This window comes from Pipra filicauda, unplaced genomic scaffold, assembly GCF_003945595.2.
Source record: "Pipra filicauda isolate LSUMZ 115617 unplaced genomic scaffold, ASM394559v2 scaffold519_size374755_pilon, whole genome shotgun sequence".
Classification (NCBI taxonomy): Eukaryota; Metazoa; Chordata; class Aves; order Passeriformes; family Pipridae; genus Pipra; species Pipra filicauda.
Genome location: NW_024104664.1, coordinates 350469 through 370155, shown reverse-complemented (window position 1 = coordinate 370155; position 19687 = coordinate 350469). Strand labels below are relative to the sequence as shown.

Here is a 19687-nt window from a genome sequence, read left to right as displayed (position 1 = left end):
AAGTTTGAAGTCGCTGCACTTTGTGGATATTGGCCTTGTCAACAGCACTAGCAAGGCTATGGAAAATGCTTGGATTCTGGTTTTGGCAGGCAAAGGCTAACCAAATAAAAATATCTGAAGTGTAGTGTAAGAATGAAGAGTCTGTGTTGTATTACTGGCTACGTGCTCTTAAAGTCTACATGGTTTTCACTTTGGTTTGCTGTTGTCGTTTTCTTGTTCTGCACAACTCTTTATTGTGAAACAAATTAACCTCTAAAATTGGAGTTGGGAGTCAAGATGGAACTGAGGAACTGACCCAGAAGAATTAGTAAAGTTTTGCTTTGAAATTTGTTCTTTTCTTTCTTTCTTTTTTTCTCCCCCCCTCCATAGAAGACTAATGGGGTGAAAATACAGACACTTTTCCTCCTCATTTTCACCTTTAAAACTTCTGATTAAAATATCAGAAAATACTAATAGAAAAATTAAATCTGGGCATTTGTTATTACAAGTGTAGTCTTGTAAGCCTCATAAATTAACTAATGCTTTCACATCAAGGATGTAAAGGATGTTGTCATTACAAGTCTGGCCTTAAATGCAGATATGCTTCAGCTCAATTCTCTGTGTGGGAAGACCTAGTGGTGGGATTTCTGTTAGTTCCCCCACTGTGTATGAGCATTAACTTCATTTTTTTGTGTTTCATGTTTTTTGGGTAGTCTGAGTTATGTTTCAAGAAATATAGTTTGTGTGCTTTTTTTTTTTTTAGGTAAGCCAGACTGTTTAAGGCTGGCAAAGTAGCAAAGTAAGGGCAGGGATTAGTGAGGAAAATGATGAATACTCCATATCCTTCAATCTTGACTACTCTGTATTCCCAATGGTTTGTACTACCATCATCATAACTGCTGTGTCTTGTGCTGATGTCCTTCAATGTCAGTTTTTAAGCAAAAATGATGAGAAACAGCTGGGCCTGTTGTGGCCCTTTTTCTTCAATTCATATTCTTAGAGCTTCATCAGAGACTGACGGAAAAAGTAGCTTCAAGAAGAGTGTAAAAGGCAGCATTGTTCTACATCCAGGTCTATTCTGAAGTCTTAGCCAAGCATTGACTTTGCCAAGGAGCTCTTCTGGGCTGTGTAAATCAGCAAAAAAATCACAACAAAGTTGTATACTATTGAGAGACATCCTCTGATGGAAACCACAGTCTTTGTGCATAAATACTTAAAAATAATTTTTAAAAAAACATAGTCTTCTATGTCCTTAAACCTTCCTAAAGATGTATGGTGTATGTTTTGTATCTTTCAGTGCATTTAATACCAGTAAACCCAGTCAGGGAAGATGGGCTGAATCCTAAGAGTCGAAAGAGAATAATGCCTGATTTGCTGACAGAGCCTCCTGCCATAGATCCTGTTTATGAAGCTCATGTTTACTGCAATATTCCCACCATTGCTGAACGCAGCATGGAAGGTAAGTTTTGGGAGTGCAAACCACAGCTTAGTTGCTTGTGTCTGTGTGCTGTCACTGGAATTGATAACTTTGTGCATGATCCGTTCTTTGGTACTTGGAGAAGGTACAACAAACATGAACTGGTTGCTGAATTTCCTTAAGTCATTCAAAATATGCTGTTCTTCTTTTTTCTCTTTGTATCCTCTCTGTCTTGATTTTTGGAAGTGGTTCTGTCTCCAGCTAATAGTCTAAAATTAAAAGGGTTGGGATTTGTAGTTGTAGTTGAATTGTAATTCTTAGTACAAGTGAGATACATTGCAAACAGTTGACTTAGAATTTTGAAAAAAACAAAACCCTACAGAAGTAATTAATTTTGGATTCCAAACCATTAGACATGGTCAGCTAGAAGGCATATTTGCATTCTTTACCCTACAGCGGCTGCAGCAGCAAGGGAGTCTGAATGAATTCCCTCATTAGCATATCCCACTAATGCATATAAAATAAATTACAAACTAGTATATCAAAAAGCTCCAGATTAGACATGCTGCAAAATCCATCATTATGATGGGGTCTGGAAGAGAGGCATTATAAAAGTGGAATAACCTTATTGTGTTGGCAGAGTTCGGTGCTTGAATAATGTCTTGTGTGGTTGTTGGACTTTAGAGGTCCTATGGAGATGTTCTAAGAAACTCAGTCTTGCGTAATTTATCTTGCAATTTAAAGTGAAATGTTTTTTGGGATGGTAAGTTATAATTTCTTAGGGGTGTTTTCTTTCATTGCAATAACAAAGCTATTGAGCTAATTATACCTGCTTTTTTATTAACGAAAGTGTGGGCAGGTAACATATTTTGTCTCTTTTTCTTCCTCTTTCTTCACTTTAGGTCATGCACCTCATTATTTTAAGCTGGTGTCAGTTCAAGTGTTGATTCGACATGGTGATAGGTATCCACTCTATGCCATTCCCAAGACAAAGAGACCTGACATTGACTGTATGTTGGTGCCCAGCAGGTAAAATTCTTGGGTTTTGTCATTGCTAAATGCTTGTTTTGCTTGAGAATTATTTTGTTCTTCTTCAGGAAACAATTTGTGCAGCCTGAAGTATGTTGTGACTTCAGATATTTGTGTATTGTTATAGTTTAAAAAAAACAATCCCTGTATCAGCAGTATACAATACTTCCCTTGAAACAAGAACTATTACCTGTTACCAGCTCAGATCAGAATAAGTTCTTTGTATTTCTTTAAAAAGAAAAAGCTATTTAATTGAATATTTAAGTTACCATTCCTCTTAGATAAGCTTTTACACATTTTCAAAATGTAAGTGCAGCATTTTAGACAATCTCTTCCATTTCAGCTCAGCATGCTTCCTTTCATCTGAATACAAAAAGGTCTCAGTCAGTTCATCACTATATAAGAGAACTGATATTTGTGTTTTATATTATTATTTTTTTCTTTTACTTTTGAGAAATATAGGCTATCAGAGTTCCCTTAAATTAATGATTTGTGTCAAAATTCAGGGAGAAAATGGAAGTTGTACATTTAACTTAAAAATGCAAATTAACAGAAAATGCATTTTGTGACTTGTAAACTACCCTTTTCCTGTAGTTAGCACTCACTGTTAAGTACTGTCACACTAAGTTATTTGTGTCTGACTGACGTTAAAACACTGGTTTCCTTTCTGTATCAGTACAGTGCTTCTGTCTGACCTCATGTCTTTGTAGGTTGCTGATGTCTGTTTTCACACCTGAACCACTTTGAGCTGTAGATATGATCTGAATTACTTCTCTTCCCCGTGGAAGAACCTTTCTTTTTGTTTAGAGTTTACTCGCTGATAAAGATGAATTATAGTGTAAAGCAGTAGAAATAAACAGTGATGTAAATCCCCAGCCTTTGCCCTAGATTGCTTGATTACATGTTTTTTTTCTCCTTTTTAAAAGGATCTACGGTATTATTTTTTTTTCCAATAAAGAAATTACCAGTGAACCTACTGAATACTTACAATTAAAAGAAAAATATCAAGAAAAACTGTCAGATATGTTAGCAAAACCTTTAGGCAAATATACATCTTTATGCTGCTGCCACCTCAGCGGTGTCAGGTGTGGAGATTTCCAAGTGACTGGAGGCTGGGTCTGCTTTGTGTTCCTGCATACATTACTCAGGAAAAGAGGCACAATAGATAAACACAGCACTGTAGATACACCATAAATACCTTCTCCCAGAGTAGCATGAAATCTCCTCTGTCTTTAGGTCTACACCAGAAAAAGCAAGAGCATTATTTCTTCATTCAGAATTGGCTTTTCTCTGTCATGCTGAAAGTGTTAAGGCCATGCTGAAAGTGCATTTCACCTCAGTGCCTGGGAAGATCATGGAGCAGATCCTCATGGAAGCATTTTAAGGCACATGCAATACAAGGGGATGATCCAAGACAGCCGGCATGGCTTTACTAAGGGCAAATTGTGCCTGACCAGTCTGGTGGCCTTCTATGATGGAGTGACTGCAACAGTCAACAAGGGAAGACTGACCAGTGTGATCTACCTGCACTTCTGTAGGGCTTTCAGTACAGTCCTATGTGACATCCTTATCTCCAAATTGGAGAGACATGGATTTGAAGGATGGACTGCTCAGTGGATAAGGAAGTGGGTGAATGGAGGCAGACAGAGTTGTGATCAATGGTGACCAAACTCCAGTTATCTCTGCCATAGAGCTGAGTGGGCAATTAATTTCTCTAACAAGATGGAAAATGAATCGTTTGCTAATAGCTATGATAACATTATTAATGACTTGCCTTTAGGGGTGAGACTATTTTCAGCATGCAGTACTAAGTAAAGAAATATGATCCAGATTTCCATTGAGTTCTTAGCGGCTCTGATCTTCTGATCTTGCTTAATATCTGTCATGTTAGAAGGTATGTGAGAAAGCTTTATCGAGAAGATGTTAACTGCAAGTGACAATGTTGGATTAGTAGCTGTATTTCTCAATATTAAAGTGCCACATGAGACCTCAGTTTTGTATTTGTCAGAGAAGCTTTTATAGCTATTTCCACTTCAGCTTCAGTCAAGGAATACAATATGAAGGCCCTGAAGTCATAAAAACTATTCATAAAAGGCAAGGAAGCAGTGTGGCTTTTGACACAGAATGACCAAGTGGAGCAGTTAAGAGAGCACAGTGTCAGGCTCGGAGGAGCCCAGTGGGGGAGATACCCTTGGCTCATACCATTTATGAAGCATTAGAGCATCAGTGTACAGATGATACATCTGTACACATCCCTTAACATTCACAGCCACTGCAAGACCTTGTCTCCCCAAGAACAGAACTTAGGTAAAACAGAATATACTGTTTTAGGGCAGCAGAAAGATTAAAGGAGTTGGCTCTGCACTGTTCTGTCCAGAGGTGTTAAAGCTGACCTTCCTGAATAGGGCTGGAATTGTTACTGCTTTGGCAGGTGTTTTGAATGGAATATTTATTACTTGAGCATCAGGAACTGATTTGCTGTGTTTGGCTGTTGGGCTTATATTTCTTTGTGATGTAAACGTGGTGTTTGATTGTAAACATATTTATAAGGGGAGTTTGACAAGGTCTGTAATCGCTGCCTTTGAACTGAAGGCTTCTTGGTGCTGTACAGTTGAGATGTCTGATTGAAAATCTGGCTTGTTTAAGCTTTTTGGACTTATAGCATCAGATAAGCATGCTGCTCATATGCAGGCTGTTCTTTATTTGACTTGGCATTCAGCTGATGGAATTCATTAATTAAGCAGATTATGCTACAGCCCCATGGACTTCTAATGGATATGCAAAATAGCCTTGAGGTCACTCTTTGGTTTTGCGAATGACGGATTGTGACATATAAGTGTGGAATGAATATAAGCAAATGGATTAAATGCTTTGGAGATTTCTTCCCTCTAAAACTTCAATTAACATTATTATTATTATTTTCATTGTTCTGGATGCAAATTTCCAAAGGGAACTGAATAATATACACTTTTTTTCCTTGAGAAAATCAATTGAATGATGTTATGAAAATCTTCTCATTGTAGTGTTTACTTATGAGGGAAATAAATTATTCTCCCGCTTTTTGTTCCTTATGTAGATCACATTTACAGTGTCAAAAGTAAAAAAATATGCAGTGTTTCTTCACTGAGTTTGTATGTGAGAGAGAGAAGAAATGTTTTTTGCAAGATGCTAAAATGATTTCAGAAGACTGCTATAATTTGATAGTAAACTGGGTTAATTAGCATATGCTTTAAGGCGTTTTGAGAGGTGTTGATGTTAATCATAAGAAGCTTAGTAACAAATACTGAAATTTTATGTTCAATAGGCACATGTTTTGAAACTGCCACAAAAATGAGATGGAAAAGTGTGGGAGAGGAAAGTATCATACTGTGAGCTAAAGGAGGTGTGGATTTGACTTGGAGTGAGGTCAAAGTACAATCCAGACCAGAATTAGGTGAAGAAAGGTCTCCTCTCAACTCTAAAGACTCAGAAGAGCAGTGAAGTAGGTGGAATTATAAAATCACAAGATGGTTTGGGTGGAAAAGGACCTTACAGATCATCCAGTCCCAGGCCCCTGCCAGGGGAGCACTGTAGAGTTTGTTATAAAAATGTAAAAGCTGTGAGACCTCTATGAATAAATAATCCCCAACAGTACTACTAGTGCCTTAGGATCTCTTTTGTAGACTACACTGATCTATTGTTGGGTTTAGTGGCTCTTTCCATTCATTTGCCTTCTAAAAAGGAAACAGTGCAGTCCTTTGATCTGACACTTTTTTTTGTCTACTTGAACTTCACAGAAAAGACACGTTATTTTTGCTTGGAGTTATAAAATAATTTTTTGCATTTTAAGTAAAGAAAAAAGGGGCCTGCTTGGTACAGTTTGCAGACAGAATCACATGCTGTACAGTTATGGAAAGGTCATGTCTGTGTGCCATACATATTTGTGTATCTGAACGCCTCAAGGATAAAGCAAATTTTTATTGAAGGATGTCAGCTCAGTTCCTGGCAGAAATGCACATAGAGTTCAAATAGTTGTGCAGTGTGATTTCTTTCCATGTACACTGGTTACAGTGTAGCAATAAAGGGGTGATATTTCAGTATTAAAGCTTTAAAGCTTTTTAAGACCTTTACAAATAAGATATTTAAGTGTTGAATAAGGATTTCAATGTTGGTCCATTTTAGTGCTAGTGCATGAAAACTACAGTGTTAAATCTGGCATCTATTATCCCAGTGTTTAGTTTGTAAATAAGGAAAAGATAAGCTGAATTAATTACTATGAGGGAAAAGAAGCATCCTCAGTTTTGTTACAGGTAAAATTCATTCTATTTTACAAAAATAAAATCATTTATAGGCAAATTATCAGACTTGAAATATGGGAAACAAATGTTCAGAATTAGGAATTGTGGCTATTGCTGGTGGATTTAAGTGAAAAGCTTATGCTCTGACAAAATTTGAAATATTTATTGTACTAATACTATTACCAAATGTGGTAGCTTGCTATTGTAATGCTGGGCAAATTACAGAAGGATATCCCTTTAGCCCATTTTTATTTTCTGATTACTTTTATGGAAATAAAATTTCAAGGATAATTCAGTCTTTTCAGCTGTACAACTGAGCAATTTCCTTTGCTTCCTGCTCCAGCAGCCCCAGCCGGGTTGCCTGGATACTCCATCTCCTGCAGCATCTGTAAATTGGCCAATTCAACAGGAGGATTCATATTCTAAATAAAAGAGAAATCTTGGGGTGGGAGGGGGAATGGTTTGTCAGCTGGCAGCCTGAATGCTGTTGTAAATTTTGCTGCTGAGAAAAATATGTGTTTATTTGCCCAGTTGTACAGGGTTAATTGAGGAGAATTTCTGGTATTTTCAGAATTTGGTTCCATACATGAGGATTACATTCAGGATAAAAGTATTCTGTAGCCTGAGATGTCTGTCTCCTTCAGGCAGAATGGCTCTTATTTCTATTGTTTGATTTTTTTTATTTTTTTCCCCTGGAATATATTTATCAAGTAGTAAGCTTTGAATTTGTCATATTTCGTAATTTGATCCTGCAAGCATGTGCTTATTTTGTCTTCACTTTAAATATAGTGTAATTCAAAGCTAAGTAACTTGCATCTAGATACCTATATGAAAATTTGACTTGCCTGCCATTTTTTTAGAGAAATCTTTTTGCAAAGCACTGACAAATACTTTTCTTTCTTCTTTCCTTTCTTCCTTCTCACAAGTGGTTGCTGGCAGTTTCGTCAGCACAGGTTTGATTCCATTAGAATTCTTTCAGGTTTTTATAAACAGAGCAGCAAAAGAAGTTGAATGGATAATGCAGTTCCTCCAAGTTTTCTTTCACATGTATTTGCAGAACTTGCTAATTAAATAAATGGAGTTTAAGGAAAATTGAGGTTGACAATTTATTCACGTGTAGACTTTTGTAAAGTACAAGATTTAGAAAATTAGTAGTTCAGCCTCCTACCTTTGTGATAAGCTTAAAGAGCAATTTGCTAGTGGGTTTAATTTAATTTTCTCCACTTCTCCCATTTTTAGATTGCAGTGCTGGGCTGTGAAAATAGTGTAATGTACAAAATGTTCAGTTTGAAATTCTCGTTTGGAGCTTGAGTGAGCTTCTAATGTACAGTTGTACAACAGGAAGCCTCGACTGCTTGAGAAAGGAACAAAGCCTGATTTATGTATCTCTGCTTTGCAAATATTAATCTTCATTTGCCTTGTTAAAATTGTAATATGCAGAAGTAGCTGTGGAGTTACAATGTCATAAGTTGTCTGGGTTTCCTTTCTAATTGAAGGAAAAATGGAATGATTAATCTGACCTTTTATCTCATTACGCTTTTTGTCTCATTTTGCATCGTTTTGTTACTGGCACTTTTACCATGATTTATTGTAACATTTTCCTTCCAGGAGGTTTTTTTTTTCCTGAAGGTAAATTAAATACTGGAAAATTCAAGTTTTACAAAATGATATGAACAACCTTTCTATTGACAGGCACTGACTCTTATGAGATCTCCTGTATATTCATGCTGTGAGCACAGCTCTGCAAGAGGTCTTCTCGTGTATGAGTTTCTCAGTTGGCTCTTCTACGTAAGCAGGGATGTCTTTGTCCCAGTAAACTTTGATTCCAGACACTCATTCCTACTTTAGTAGTGTTATTGCTCCCTCTGGTGGGTCTTGCAACTCTGCTTTTTTGTTTTTTAGACCTGAGGTTTTTATATCAAAATAGTTTATCATTCTAGCAAATGGAAATATGAGGAATAAACACAAACCTCAGACTTCTGTAAAATATCTTAGGCAAAATTTATCTTATATATATAATTTTAGTGTTTTTTTTAAGCAACATTCAAAAATATTGACCCTATTCAGGCTGAAAGTCCTATTAAAATGACAACCATCTGGGGCAGATTGGGTTGCCAAACAGTTTCTGTTTTAGTTCTGCACAAAAGCAGAGAAGTGACTGTGACATTTGGTAACTGTTGACATTTGGTAACCGCTGACATTTAACAAAGAAATCCCTGCTTATGTAATGCATTTCTGCTGTAGAAATGTGAGCAGAGATTTATTTTTTAAAGGTTCACACCGCTTTGGGTTACACTGTTTGTGGCCTTTTTCGTATCTGTAGTTTTCTGCACAGCAGTACCACAGTGAGCTGAGTCCAGAGTGTCTTTGAAATTTGCAGATGAGTTTAGGAGATCTGAGAATTCTTTCATGGACTTGAATTCTGTTTCAGTGAGTTAAGTTAGGCATTTTGGTGTATATTTCTTTTCCAGCAGTATTCATTACTTGCATGGTGGGGGTATCTTATCTGTTCAAGTGTCCAACAGTGTTGGCCTCTTCCTTCCTGGGTTATAGTACAATACCCAAAACAATGACTTTCAATTTTAATGGGGCCTCTGGATGCTACTTTCCAGGTACCACTTAATGGAGACTACATGTGCCTAAGGTCTGAAGTAATTAGAAAGAAAGGCTGAGATTGTAATCAGCATTGTACATTACAGAATTCAAAAATTCCTTCAAGATCAGCTACTTAAAATACTGGTTACTTGAACCCCTTTAGATTGGTAGTGCCCTTGGCTGTGCTGTAAGTGCAATGGTACTTCAGAAACTGGAGAGAGGTTTGTTTTTTTTAATAAGGATTTTATATATATTTAAATTCACACAAATATTAGTGACTGCATTTAAAAAAAAAAAAACAAACAAAAAAATCTTTCCAAATTGCTTACTGAAAGGTATCATAATCTTAACATTAGAAGACATCTGTTTCACTGTATCTCTTTGATAGATAGTGACTAGTTGGATTTCTTTTCCATACTTGCAAAAGTCCTGAATAAGTGCAGATGTTGTCTCAGTGGGAAATAACCTCACACCATGAAATTTCGGAGCTGACATACTTGGAATACTTGACTCTCTAGAGCTGTTTTCCCATATGCTTTTGGGAGTTTTCACATTTTGGTTTTTACCTCTCTAGGAAACCTTCTCATCCTCAGCTTGAAGCTTTCATTAAACATATGTCCAAAGGGTCTGCAGCCCAAATGGATGGTTCCCTGAGCAGCCTCCCTCGCTACCCCAGTCATTCTCTGTGTGAGATGGGAGAGCTTACACAGACAGGTGAGTTTCCATAGCAGCTCTGTCCTCTGCTCTCTTAAACATAGTCTGCTTGAAAGAGATTTATTTTCTTTATGTTCACATAAATGCTTTTTTTATGGAAACTTATCATGTTGGTCATAGCATAGGTTATGCTGGGATATGAATAAAGTATTAGTCTCTCTACTATAAAAAGTGGCAGCAGTTGTAGAAACCATGGTTTATCCTATAGCTTGACAATTCTGTTACAGACTGGTCAAGCTTGGCATCTCTTAACTTTATTTGTAGCAGGTCAGAGCACCTTTCCATCATATTGCTTTACACCACAAAATTGCTTTGTTACCCTTGTGACAAACAGCACTGCTCAGTACCTCCTGAGGAAGAATCTTTGGTGCTTTGTTACTGACTGGTTTGTGATTCAGAGGAGCCCTGGAACTGAAGAACAATCACTTAGTGGCCTGCTTTTACCTGTGTTGTAGCTGCTGTGTCCCTTACAAGGGGTTCTGATGTAACAGACAAACTGGATGCTTGTATTACAGAAATACTTTATACATCTGGTGCCTGTCAAATCCTTATGTGTTCCCATGGGAAAAAAAACTTGGTCAGTGTCAAGTGTTGCCAAGTGATGTCAGGAGAAATTGAGGCAGGATACCATGGACCACTTCCCGACACTTCCCAGCACAGCTTGTTGTATGTGGAATTGCACACAACACAGGGATTGTAACTGGTATTTGGGGACTCCTGTTCCTCTAGCAATGTATGTTATGGTGCATAGATGGTTCCTACCTGTTGCTTTGCTGCTGTGAGAGGCTAATGCAAGAAACACAGATTCTGGAGCAAAGGTCTTGGTGTGTCAGGAGGATGCACACCTTTTCCTTCCCAGCTGGCAGAGCTGTAGTGTAAGAATTATCAAACAATTTAAATTGTTTAAAATTTAAACAACTTTTTGTTTAAAAAAAACCAAAAAGCCTCCTGAAGGAGGCTGGAGAAGAAAGTTTGATGGGATTGGCACATGGCACCACTGTTTTGTGAGTTTACACACTAATTTACATTCTGTGTATTTGTTTTGTGACTGTTGGTGGTTTTACTGGCTGCCATAAATTTTTAGGGAGCAAAGCATTCTCTGCCTGTCTGGGTCCATCTTCAAAACTACTTTTATAGTCATGTCAGATCCATTCAGTCTCTGTCTTGGTCCAAGGAACAAATATTAAGCCACTAAAGTTTTAAACAAATCTTGTGGAACCAGGTTTTTCTGCCTATATTTCAGTTTAGTTCCTAGAATCTGAGAGATACTGAAGAATAACAGGTATCTCATATTTCAGACGATTTTTGTACTATAATCTTCAATCATAAGTGAAGTTCAGTTTTGTAAGTTCATAAGCTTTTAACTAAGTGCTCATTTATCAGTAAGGCTACTAGCTGTATTTTTTTTATTTTTCAAAACTACAGAGTTTCAAATCATATGTTGTAATTTCTTCAAAAATTCTCTTTCAGGGGTTGTACAACACTTGAGGAATGGACAACAATTACGAGAAATTTATATAAACAAACATAAACTGCTTCCCAGTGACTGGACAGCAAAACAGCTCTACTTGGAGACAACAGGGAAAAGTCGAACCCTGCAGAGTGCATTGGCCCTGCTCTACACCTTCCTGCCAGATTTTGACTGGAAAAAAATTAACATGAGGCTTCAGTGGAGCACCATTTTCTGCTCTGGAAGCTGCGACTGCCCCATGAGAAACCACTACCTAGAGGAGGAGCAGCGCAGACAGTACAGCTTGCGGGTGAAAAACAATGATTTGGAGAAAATATATGTGGATATGGCAAAGATTGTGGGCATTCCCACCAGGCAGCTGAGAGCTTCTAACCCTATAGATTCTCTCCTGTGCTATTTTTGCCACAATGTCACTTTTCCGTGTACCAAAACTGGCTGCATTGGCATGGAACACTTCAAAGTAATCAAGAGACATCAGTTGGAGGATGAGAGAGAAAGACAGGAAAAGAAACTTTATTTCTTGTATGCGCTATTGGCCACTCATCCTTTCCTCAATCAGACTGTTGATCGGCTGCAACGTGTCGCTGAAGGCAAGAAAGAAGAAGTATTTGTTCTCTACTCTGCACATGATGTCACACTGTCACCTGTTCTCAGTGCCTTGGGCATTACAGAGGCCAGATTTCCTAGATTTGCTGCCAGATTAGTTTTTGAGCTGTGGCAGGATGGGAAGAGACCCAAAGAACACTTTATCCGCATCCTGTATAACGGTGCTGACGTTACATTCCAGACCTCGTTCTGCAAGGATCATTATAAACATTCCAGCAAGCCAATGTGCCCACTAGAAAAATTTGTCAACTTTGTCAAGAGGGATATGTTCTTAATTTTTAACAGCACGAGTTACTATGATGCCTGTCGGAGGAGAGCACTGTAGAGAAGGAGAGAGAAAAGGAGGCAATGTTAACTTGTCTCAGTGAAATCTGTTTTCTGGTTGAGGCACAACTCAGCTTTGTTATTTTTTGTACTTGTGTAAGTACAGAAGGATATTGCTTGAAACATTCTTCAAATGGTTTCATTTTCATTCAGACTGCAGATGGTCTCCAGTAGAAGAACAAATACCGAGTGTTACATATGTGTGTGCTCACAAATGCTGTTAATTGTAATGATAAATCACATGGGCTACTGTAACCTGGACATGGCTTGATAAAGAGTGAGAGAGCATAGACTTTGTGTCTCTGTATTCCAGAGCAATACTTGGATACTATAAGTTTAAAACCAAAACTTCTTCCCCCCCACCATCTCACAGTCATTTTAAGCAGTTTGTGTCAGGGGCTTTTATGAATTCCAGGATCTGCATTAAGGCATTTGTAAGGAATTTTTGAATTTCCTTATTCAAAAGAAGCCTTCTAATGTTATGGGGCAGGTCTTTAAAGCAAAGTGCATGTGTGTGTCTGTGCATACTTACCTGAGCATGTACAAATGAGTGTGTGCCTCGTTGAACTCACAGACCTATAAACACGTGGCTACTGTTGCCAGTGCCAGAGAAGGATGCACTGGAAAATGGATACAGAACTCTATTCTTTGATTGCACTTTCAGCACTTTGAATAGTTCAAACACAGTCTAGAAATATGTAAAGGTCTCGTGACACTAAAATAGATAGCAAACAGTAGCAGCGTCACTGAACCTGAGTGGGAAATTAGGATTAGAAAGCAGTTTTATGGTGAAGTGTTGGGCTCTTTCCCATTGTGAACATGTTCAAACTGTTGTGTTATGGAACAAATCAGTGGTTTAGGAATTTGCTATGGTGACTGCTTGAGACAGCTTGACTAAATACTGGGAAAATTTTGTAGCTGAGTTAGTATTTTTATGGACTAGGAAGCTCTTATTTTATAAGACCAGACTTGTACATATTGTACTGTGTATATTTACAACACAGTAGATTTTTCTTACTTGTTTAGTTTGTAAAGACTTGTGAAGTTCACTTTTTAGACATTTTTTTCCCCTTGATCGGGATCTTTAGACTCAAGAAAAAACTGTAGTTTATGGGTAATTTGAACAATGAGTAGATGTGAAAACTTGTACTTCAGACTGCTTTCATCTCTGTAGGAGTAGTAAATTGAGAATCAATTTTTACTAGAATTCATAGAAATTTTATAATGGTGGAAGGTTTTTACACCTCTAGAAATAGTCTGTGACTTGTGATTCAATGGTGCTAGTTTATCAAAGAAAACATAACTGCATAAGTTCTCTGACTATTGGCATTCCACTCTCTCTTTTTTCAATGCTGCATTTGAACATATATCTTTAAATAAAATTCTGGGGACTCTTTGTATACTTGTGTGCTATGTTTATTGTGACTTCTTTGGCTCTTTGTAGCAACAGGGTGTGTATTGTTAAGCTGTTTGTTGCATTTGTAACTTCTGCACTTGATATGTTCTGGGTCCCAGCCTGAGAAGGAGCAAGTATGTGTTTTGTCAATACTGGACTAGAAATCCTGATAAAATATTCGGGGCTTTTGTACCACATTAGATTCGAAACATTTTCTTTCTATCTAAGAAACTAGCTCTGTTTTCCATCATCCACCTTTGTGTGCTGGAGGGCAAACAGGAAGAGAGAATCTGAAAGTTGAGCTCTGTGTATAAATTAGGTGAATGTGACCATTTGTCCAATATTAGAAGCAAATACTCCAGAGCTGTTGAGGTACCAACAGAGGGCACCTGTAGCTCTTCAGAGTGTTATCTGTTGGAGCTTTGATGCTGTTTGTGACCATTTGCAGGACTGATCCTGAAGGGCAGAAAACATTACCACAGGCATATAATTGATGTTTATTTAGAAACACTGAACCCCCCTAACAGCTTTTGTAAATACCAGTCTTGGTGTCTTCAAAAGCCTATGTTAGGAGTAGCAGCTAATTTGCATCTTCTTTTAAAGACAGACCATAGAAGTGTTTTCTTTTGATTTCCTTGTGCAGAAAGATCCCTTTTGTCTGTTGTAGGCCTGTGAATTGGAGGAGAGGTGAATTTGGATGGATTTTTTATTTGTCAGGCTCAAAGAAGCACTGGAATCCCAGATATTAATGGATATTGCAGCAGTTTTCCAAACTTCCTGCTTAACTTTTTTTGCAGAGCAACAAAAAAAGCACTGGTTTTATGCACCACTGGTAGCTGGTCAACCAGCAAGAATTCTGCTTGAAGTCTCACACAGACCTTGGGGTTAACTCCCCTATGTAAATCAGGTGAGTTGGGTGCCAGAAAATGTGTTCATCTGTATAGCCATAGAAGAAAGTGAGACAGATGCAGAAAGATCAGGTTGTTAGTAGCTGCAGTTCCTCAGATTGCCCCAGATGTCAAATGTTCATCCTGTCTAATCTCAGCCAATGCTGCTGTGTTGAAGGGTGTCCTTAGCAATGGCAATAACTGTGAATATGAAGTATTGATATCCTCTAGCCAGAATTTTCCTTATGCTTAGAGAGGTATGAGAACTGCTATTCATCACTCAATTCTATTCTCTCTTAATCACCCTTTATTATTTATACACATTGATGAAATCCCCCTGAGCCTTCTCTTCCCTGGGCCAACAAACCCAGCTCTCTCAGCCTACCCTCATGGAAGAGGTGCTCCAGTCCCTTCATCACCTTGACCCATCAGTGGGGAATCTCCAGTAGCTCCATCTCTTGTCCTGGGTATGATAAAGACCATGGCAGCTGTTTCAGCCAGCATGGCCTTCCACTGTGGTCAGGGCAGTGGCAAGAAACCTGGATTGGGGAATTTAAGGAAAATCTGGAACAAGAATTTCAAAGTTACAGAAGGGTCAGATTCTTCATATTGTTTAGATGGCTGAAGATGCAGATCAGTAACAGCAAAAGGTATTTTTTCCAGTCTTTTAATATTTTTGTGTTCATGTCATAAATTGTTTTCAGTGTGAGCAATAACTCACTTGCCGTGGTACCAGCACCTGCTCACCTGTATGTCTGGGGGTCACTGGGTGGGCAGTACCAAATCTCTAAGGTAAAAATAAATTTTAAAAAAGCTAAACATTCTTCTGTATATACATAGTTCATTAAGATATGCTCATCTCTTCTAAGCCACATACTCAGAGGATCTGCAGCAATGAAAAGCTTGATCTGTCTCCAGTGCCACTGGAAGTGCTAAAAGAGTTGCAAGAGTGAGATCATTCTCACAAACCTCTAACCTGGCTGTGGAGACAAAATGATAAGCAAACTGCATTACTGAAGTTGGTTAATCATTAGCTTTCGAAGTTTGACCTAATTTATGATTCAGTTTGCAATTTCAAATTGATTTATATTTGGATTAAAGTAACAAATGTAACTAACTTACCTGAACAATGAAAAGAGAAACTGGTGGGAATTTATTTATGTTGAAATTTATGAATAGTTTTTCTATAGGGCTGCACTGATGAATTAGACCTACCAACTGGGAAACATTGACTTCTGCAGTTGCACAATTTAATCAAATGGTAGAGCAGAAGTAAGAGCTGCTGCTCTAAGTGCTTCTTAAGGTGTTGCTGTTGGCTTGAAATTGATGTAGGAGGGGGGTATTTTGCTGTGTGCTAAACACAGTATTTAGAAACTGATGTTTAAACCTGTTGGGTACTTGTACTGTGAGTGAAATGTGTGTAGTGCTTCCTCACAAAGCTCGGCTCATTTTCCAGCGCGGTGCTGATGTGCCGTCCCTCCCTGCCGGCTCCCTCCTTTCTCTCTTTCTGTTCTGAGACGTATAAAACAGCTTTAGTTTCAAACGCTCCTCGCACACCGTGAATGCCAAATGGCTTGGCTTGGGCTGTCGTCCTCTATTTTTGCATTCGGGAGTGGGCGAGAGGGCATCTCAATGCAAAATATCCGGGTGCAAAGTAGTTCGGGAAGAAAGCTCTCGTGGGAACGTGCTGGGAGCGGGAGCGCGCCAGCACAGCCGGGTTTGGAGCGCGCTCTCGTGGCCGCTGTGTGCGGTACAGCATCGGGTGTGGGGGAATCACACCGGGGAGGATGCGCCCTCGCTCTGGAACTGCGACGCTCTGGAAAAATAGTACAACCAGGGAAGTTGTAGGTGGATTTCATCCTCCAGCTTGAAAAAGAGGCCTCCTTCTCCATGGTTTCGGCGAATGGTTATTTATGGAAGATGCTCAAAACCGTGTGAGGTGAAGGAGGAGTAACGACAACAACTGTGGTGGTTATTTTGAAGCAAGTCATTCAGAGTGCTGCACACAGGTGTATTCTGCAGGTCACTACAGCTGTGCTGTCCCGTGTACTGAACTCAGTCCTACACTTTTCAACAGAGCTATTTTTGAAATCAGTAAAGCCTATACTACACAGAAGTATAAAGCAGAGTATTTTTCCCCCTGTCAGTGTTCTGGTTTGGTCTCAGATAGTTTGTTTGCCATGTGGTTTTGTTTCTTCCCCTTTTTCACAATGAAAGCAGCTGCATGTGTGTACTATGTCCTTATTCAGGTAGTTGAGAAGTGACAGACTCTGAATTTGCAAAGTTCCTTCAAACTGAAATCAAATACCATTAAACCTTTGTTTCCAAATGTCCTGGACATTTGTTTTCAAAAGCAATTTAGAATTACACTTCAGCTAGGCTTTTAGGATCCCCTGACAAAAGTCATCTTTAAGGTTTTTTTCAGTTGAAAGTAAAAAGGGTGAAAGAACAGTGATGGCATTTGTAATGTAAAGCAGTCCAGATATCATTCTAAGAAAAATTGTTGTGGTACAGCAAAAAAAAAAAAAAAAAAAAAAAAAAAAATCTTCTGTTTACCAGTTTTTAAGATGCCATTGTAAAATGGTTGTTGGAGGATCTGGGGAGGAAAAGTTTAGGAGCTGAAGTTGTTACTGTTGTAGTTCCTTGCAAAACAGGATACCTGAGATAAAAAAAAAAAAAAGAAAAATAGATAACAAGTAGAAAATATGGCCTCTTGCAAATTCTTGCATGCATCTTCCCTGGAGCAAGTACACAGAAGCAGCTGTTTTAAGCATATTAGCCACAAGACTGGGGATCCAGGGCCAGCTATGGGACAGAATGTGTGCCAAGGTCATTTCCAGGGGTATCTGCAGTGTGCATGTGTGAGGGCTGGTGTGTACCCGGGAGTGTGTGAAGGAAACTGGGAGATTAAAGGGTCTGGATAGATGGAGTGCTGACTTGCTGCTGGCTGGACCTGGGCAGGCAGTGCTGCAGCAGTCTTGCCTCTCTAGAGCTAGTGGATCAAACAGGACCAAACAATTTTGTCATCAGAAACAGTGTGATCTGAAGAGAGTGTTCTGCAGATTTATGTGATGAGAGGGATGACTGTAATGCTGATAGGACTGTGTCATCTTTTAAAAAGTTTGTCTGCCCCAAAAGTGGTGAGTAACAGAGAGGGAACCGAGCCTGTTTTCTGGTGAATCAGTGTTGGCCCACTGGTTGCTAATTTCATTCTCCTGTTTGAGCTGGTCACATACTTAATGTTCTCCTTTAACAATGCTGGTTATAACAGCCCTTTGACCTGTTCAGTGCCTTTTTTGTTTTTAAAAAACCCAACAACTAAACAATTATAAGTAATAGGCTACAGTGCTTTTCTGCTACATTCATACATGCATAGTTCAGGCTTATCTTGAAGGATGATTAATGGCTTCTGTCATTACTAGCTGTCAAGTGGGCAACAATAATGGCTTGAGTCCTATCTCAAGTGCCAGAGATGTATCTTTTTGCTTACATCTCTTCCATAGGGGTTTAAATGATGTCCATGACTATGTAATAGGGCTGGTGTAAGATGACATTTGTCAGCAATTAGTGTGCTCTCAGCTGTGTTCCTAACCCTTTAGATGTGAACCCACAGTTAAGTAGGTTTGTGGAAAGTTTTACCTGTTAATATTTAACTTCAGTCTGGGATGTGGTAATTGGGGTTTTGGCAAGAAAGAGCACTGAAATGCATCAGCTTGCTGAAGAGTGATAAAAATACTTCTTCTTTTAATAGGGGACTGGAACCAGCCAATGCTGCTCTGAAGTGGTGGTTATAAGGAGGAAGGCAGCCAGCTTAACACAGACATAGACAGGGTCTCATTAGCTGTAAGGGCTTGTGTATCTGTGCTGCTTCTGACAGTGTTTCTTCTGACTGGCATAGAATGGGAGGTAATTGTCACAGCAATATCCATGTGTCCTGGTATCTGTGTGAAACCATTGGATTTGGTTGAATCTCACCCTTTCACAAAGGACTGACTGCTTGCCATCCTTAATTTTTGTAAAGCACTTTGTAGGGATGCAGACATTCACTTTGTCTGCTGGGCCAGGAGGAAAACTTGTTACAAATCCTGGAAGTAGTCCTTGGAAGGAGGGAAAACAGCCTTTGTGTCCTTGATAGCTCCTTGGCAGGTGGGTTTTCAGGCTGCGAGCCCGACCTTCAGCTGGAGCCGCTGGAGTCGGGACGTGCCGCAGGTGCCGCGGCTCTGTCCCTGCCCATCCCCAGCCGTGCCATCGCCTCCCTGCTGCCCCGCCCCAGCGGAGACCAGGTTAAACCCGGCGGGTTTGCTCCTCTTTGTTTCTGTAGCCGTCCCCTTTTTCACTGCTGCCCTCCTCTGCTGGTGTGGAGCAAACACAGAAACGCTGCCTGTGGGCCGTGTAAGTATTTCGGTCGCTGTAGCGGCACCGTTTAGTGGCAGTTTGCTGTTCCTGAAACCATCATCTGTGGTTTCAGTTTTAAATAGGGTCGTAATGATACTTCCTCATCATTAGATGACAATGCAAATGTCACGTCTTGCTTTTTGTCAGAGTAATAGACCCATTTACTGTCTTCCAGCTCCTTAATTGGATACAAATAATCAGAGTTACGAGGATATGTTTTCAACTCTGTGTGTATGTTTGCTCTCTGAGTGAGCAGGTCTGAGCAGCAAGTGTGTCATGAAGTGTGCAAGCCGGGGGTTTCTCTGGAGAGAGCACCTCCTCTCCCTGCAGCAAACCCCCAGAAGGTGTTTCCTCCAAGTAACTTAAATGCCACCCCAATGAGCCTTTTGCTTCATCCAGAAAATCTGGAAATAGGTGGAGTTCATGTCCTATGCTGATGTTGCACTCCAGCTTCAAATAATTTTTTTTTAATTGCTGTATCCATGGAGGGACTAAACTAGCACTGGCACACTTGACAGAGAGTCATCAGCTTTTGTACAAACGTTTATTTCCCTATAAATGTGAGTACAGATTTCATCCATCTTTGGCTGTTGTGAA

At 39.2% G+C, this 19687-nt stretch overlaps 1 protein-coding gene across 1 annotated transcript; it reads left to right on the top strand.

Moving 5' to 3' along the window:
* Positions 1-1279: 1279 nt before the first annotated feature.
* PXYLP1 (2-phosphoxylose phosphatase 1) lies at positions 1280-13814 on the top strand. Its single transcript, XM_039386950.1, has 4 exons — positions 1280-1438; positions 2299-2425; positions 9872-10011; positions 11482-13814. Exons 1-4 carry the CDS (start codon positions 1342-1344, stop codon positions 12411-12413), a joined length of 1296 nt encoding a protein of 431 aa, XP_039242884.1. The 5' UTR covers positions 1280-1341; the 3' UTR covers positions 12414-13814.
* Positions 13815-19687: the final 5873 nt, after the last annotated feature.

Excerpts from the sequence above, each read along its gene's own strand:
- PXYLP1 (XM_039386950.1), top strand. The coding sequence starts at position 1,342 with ATGCCTGATTTGCTGACAGAGCCTCCTGCCATAGATCCTGTTTATGAA. Across the intron at positions 2,426-9,871 it reads TGTATGTTGGTGCCCAGCAG|GAAACCTTCTCATCCTCAGC; the intron begins GTAAAATTCTTG and ends TTACCTCTCTAG. Across the intron at positions 10,012-11,481 it reads GGGAGAGCTTACACAGACAG|GGGTTGTACAACACTTGAGG; the intron begins GTGAGTTTCCAT and ends ATTCTCTTTCAG.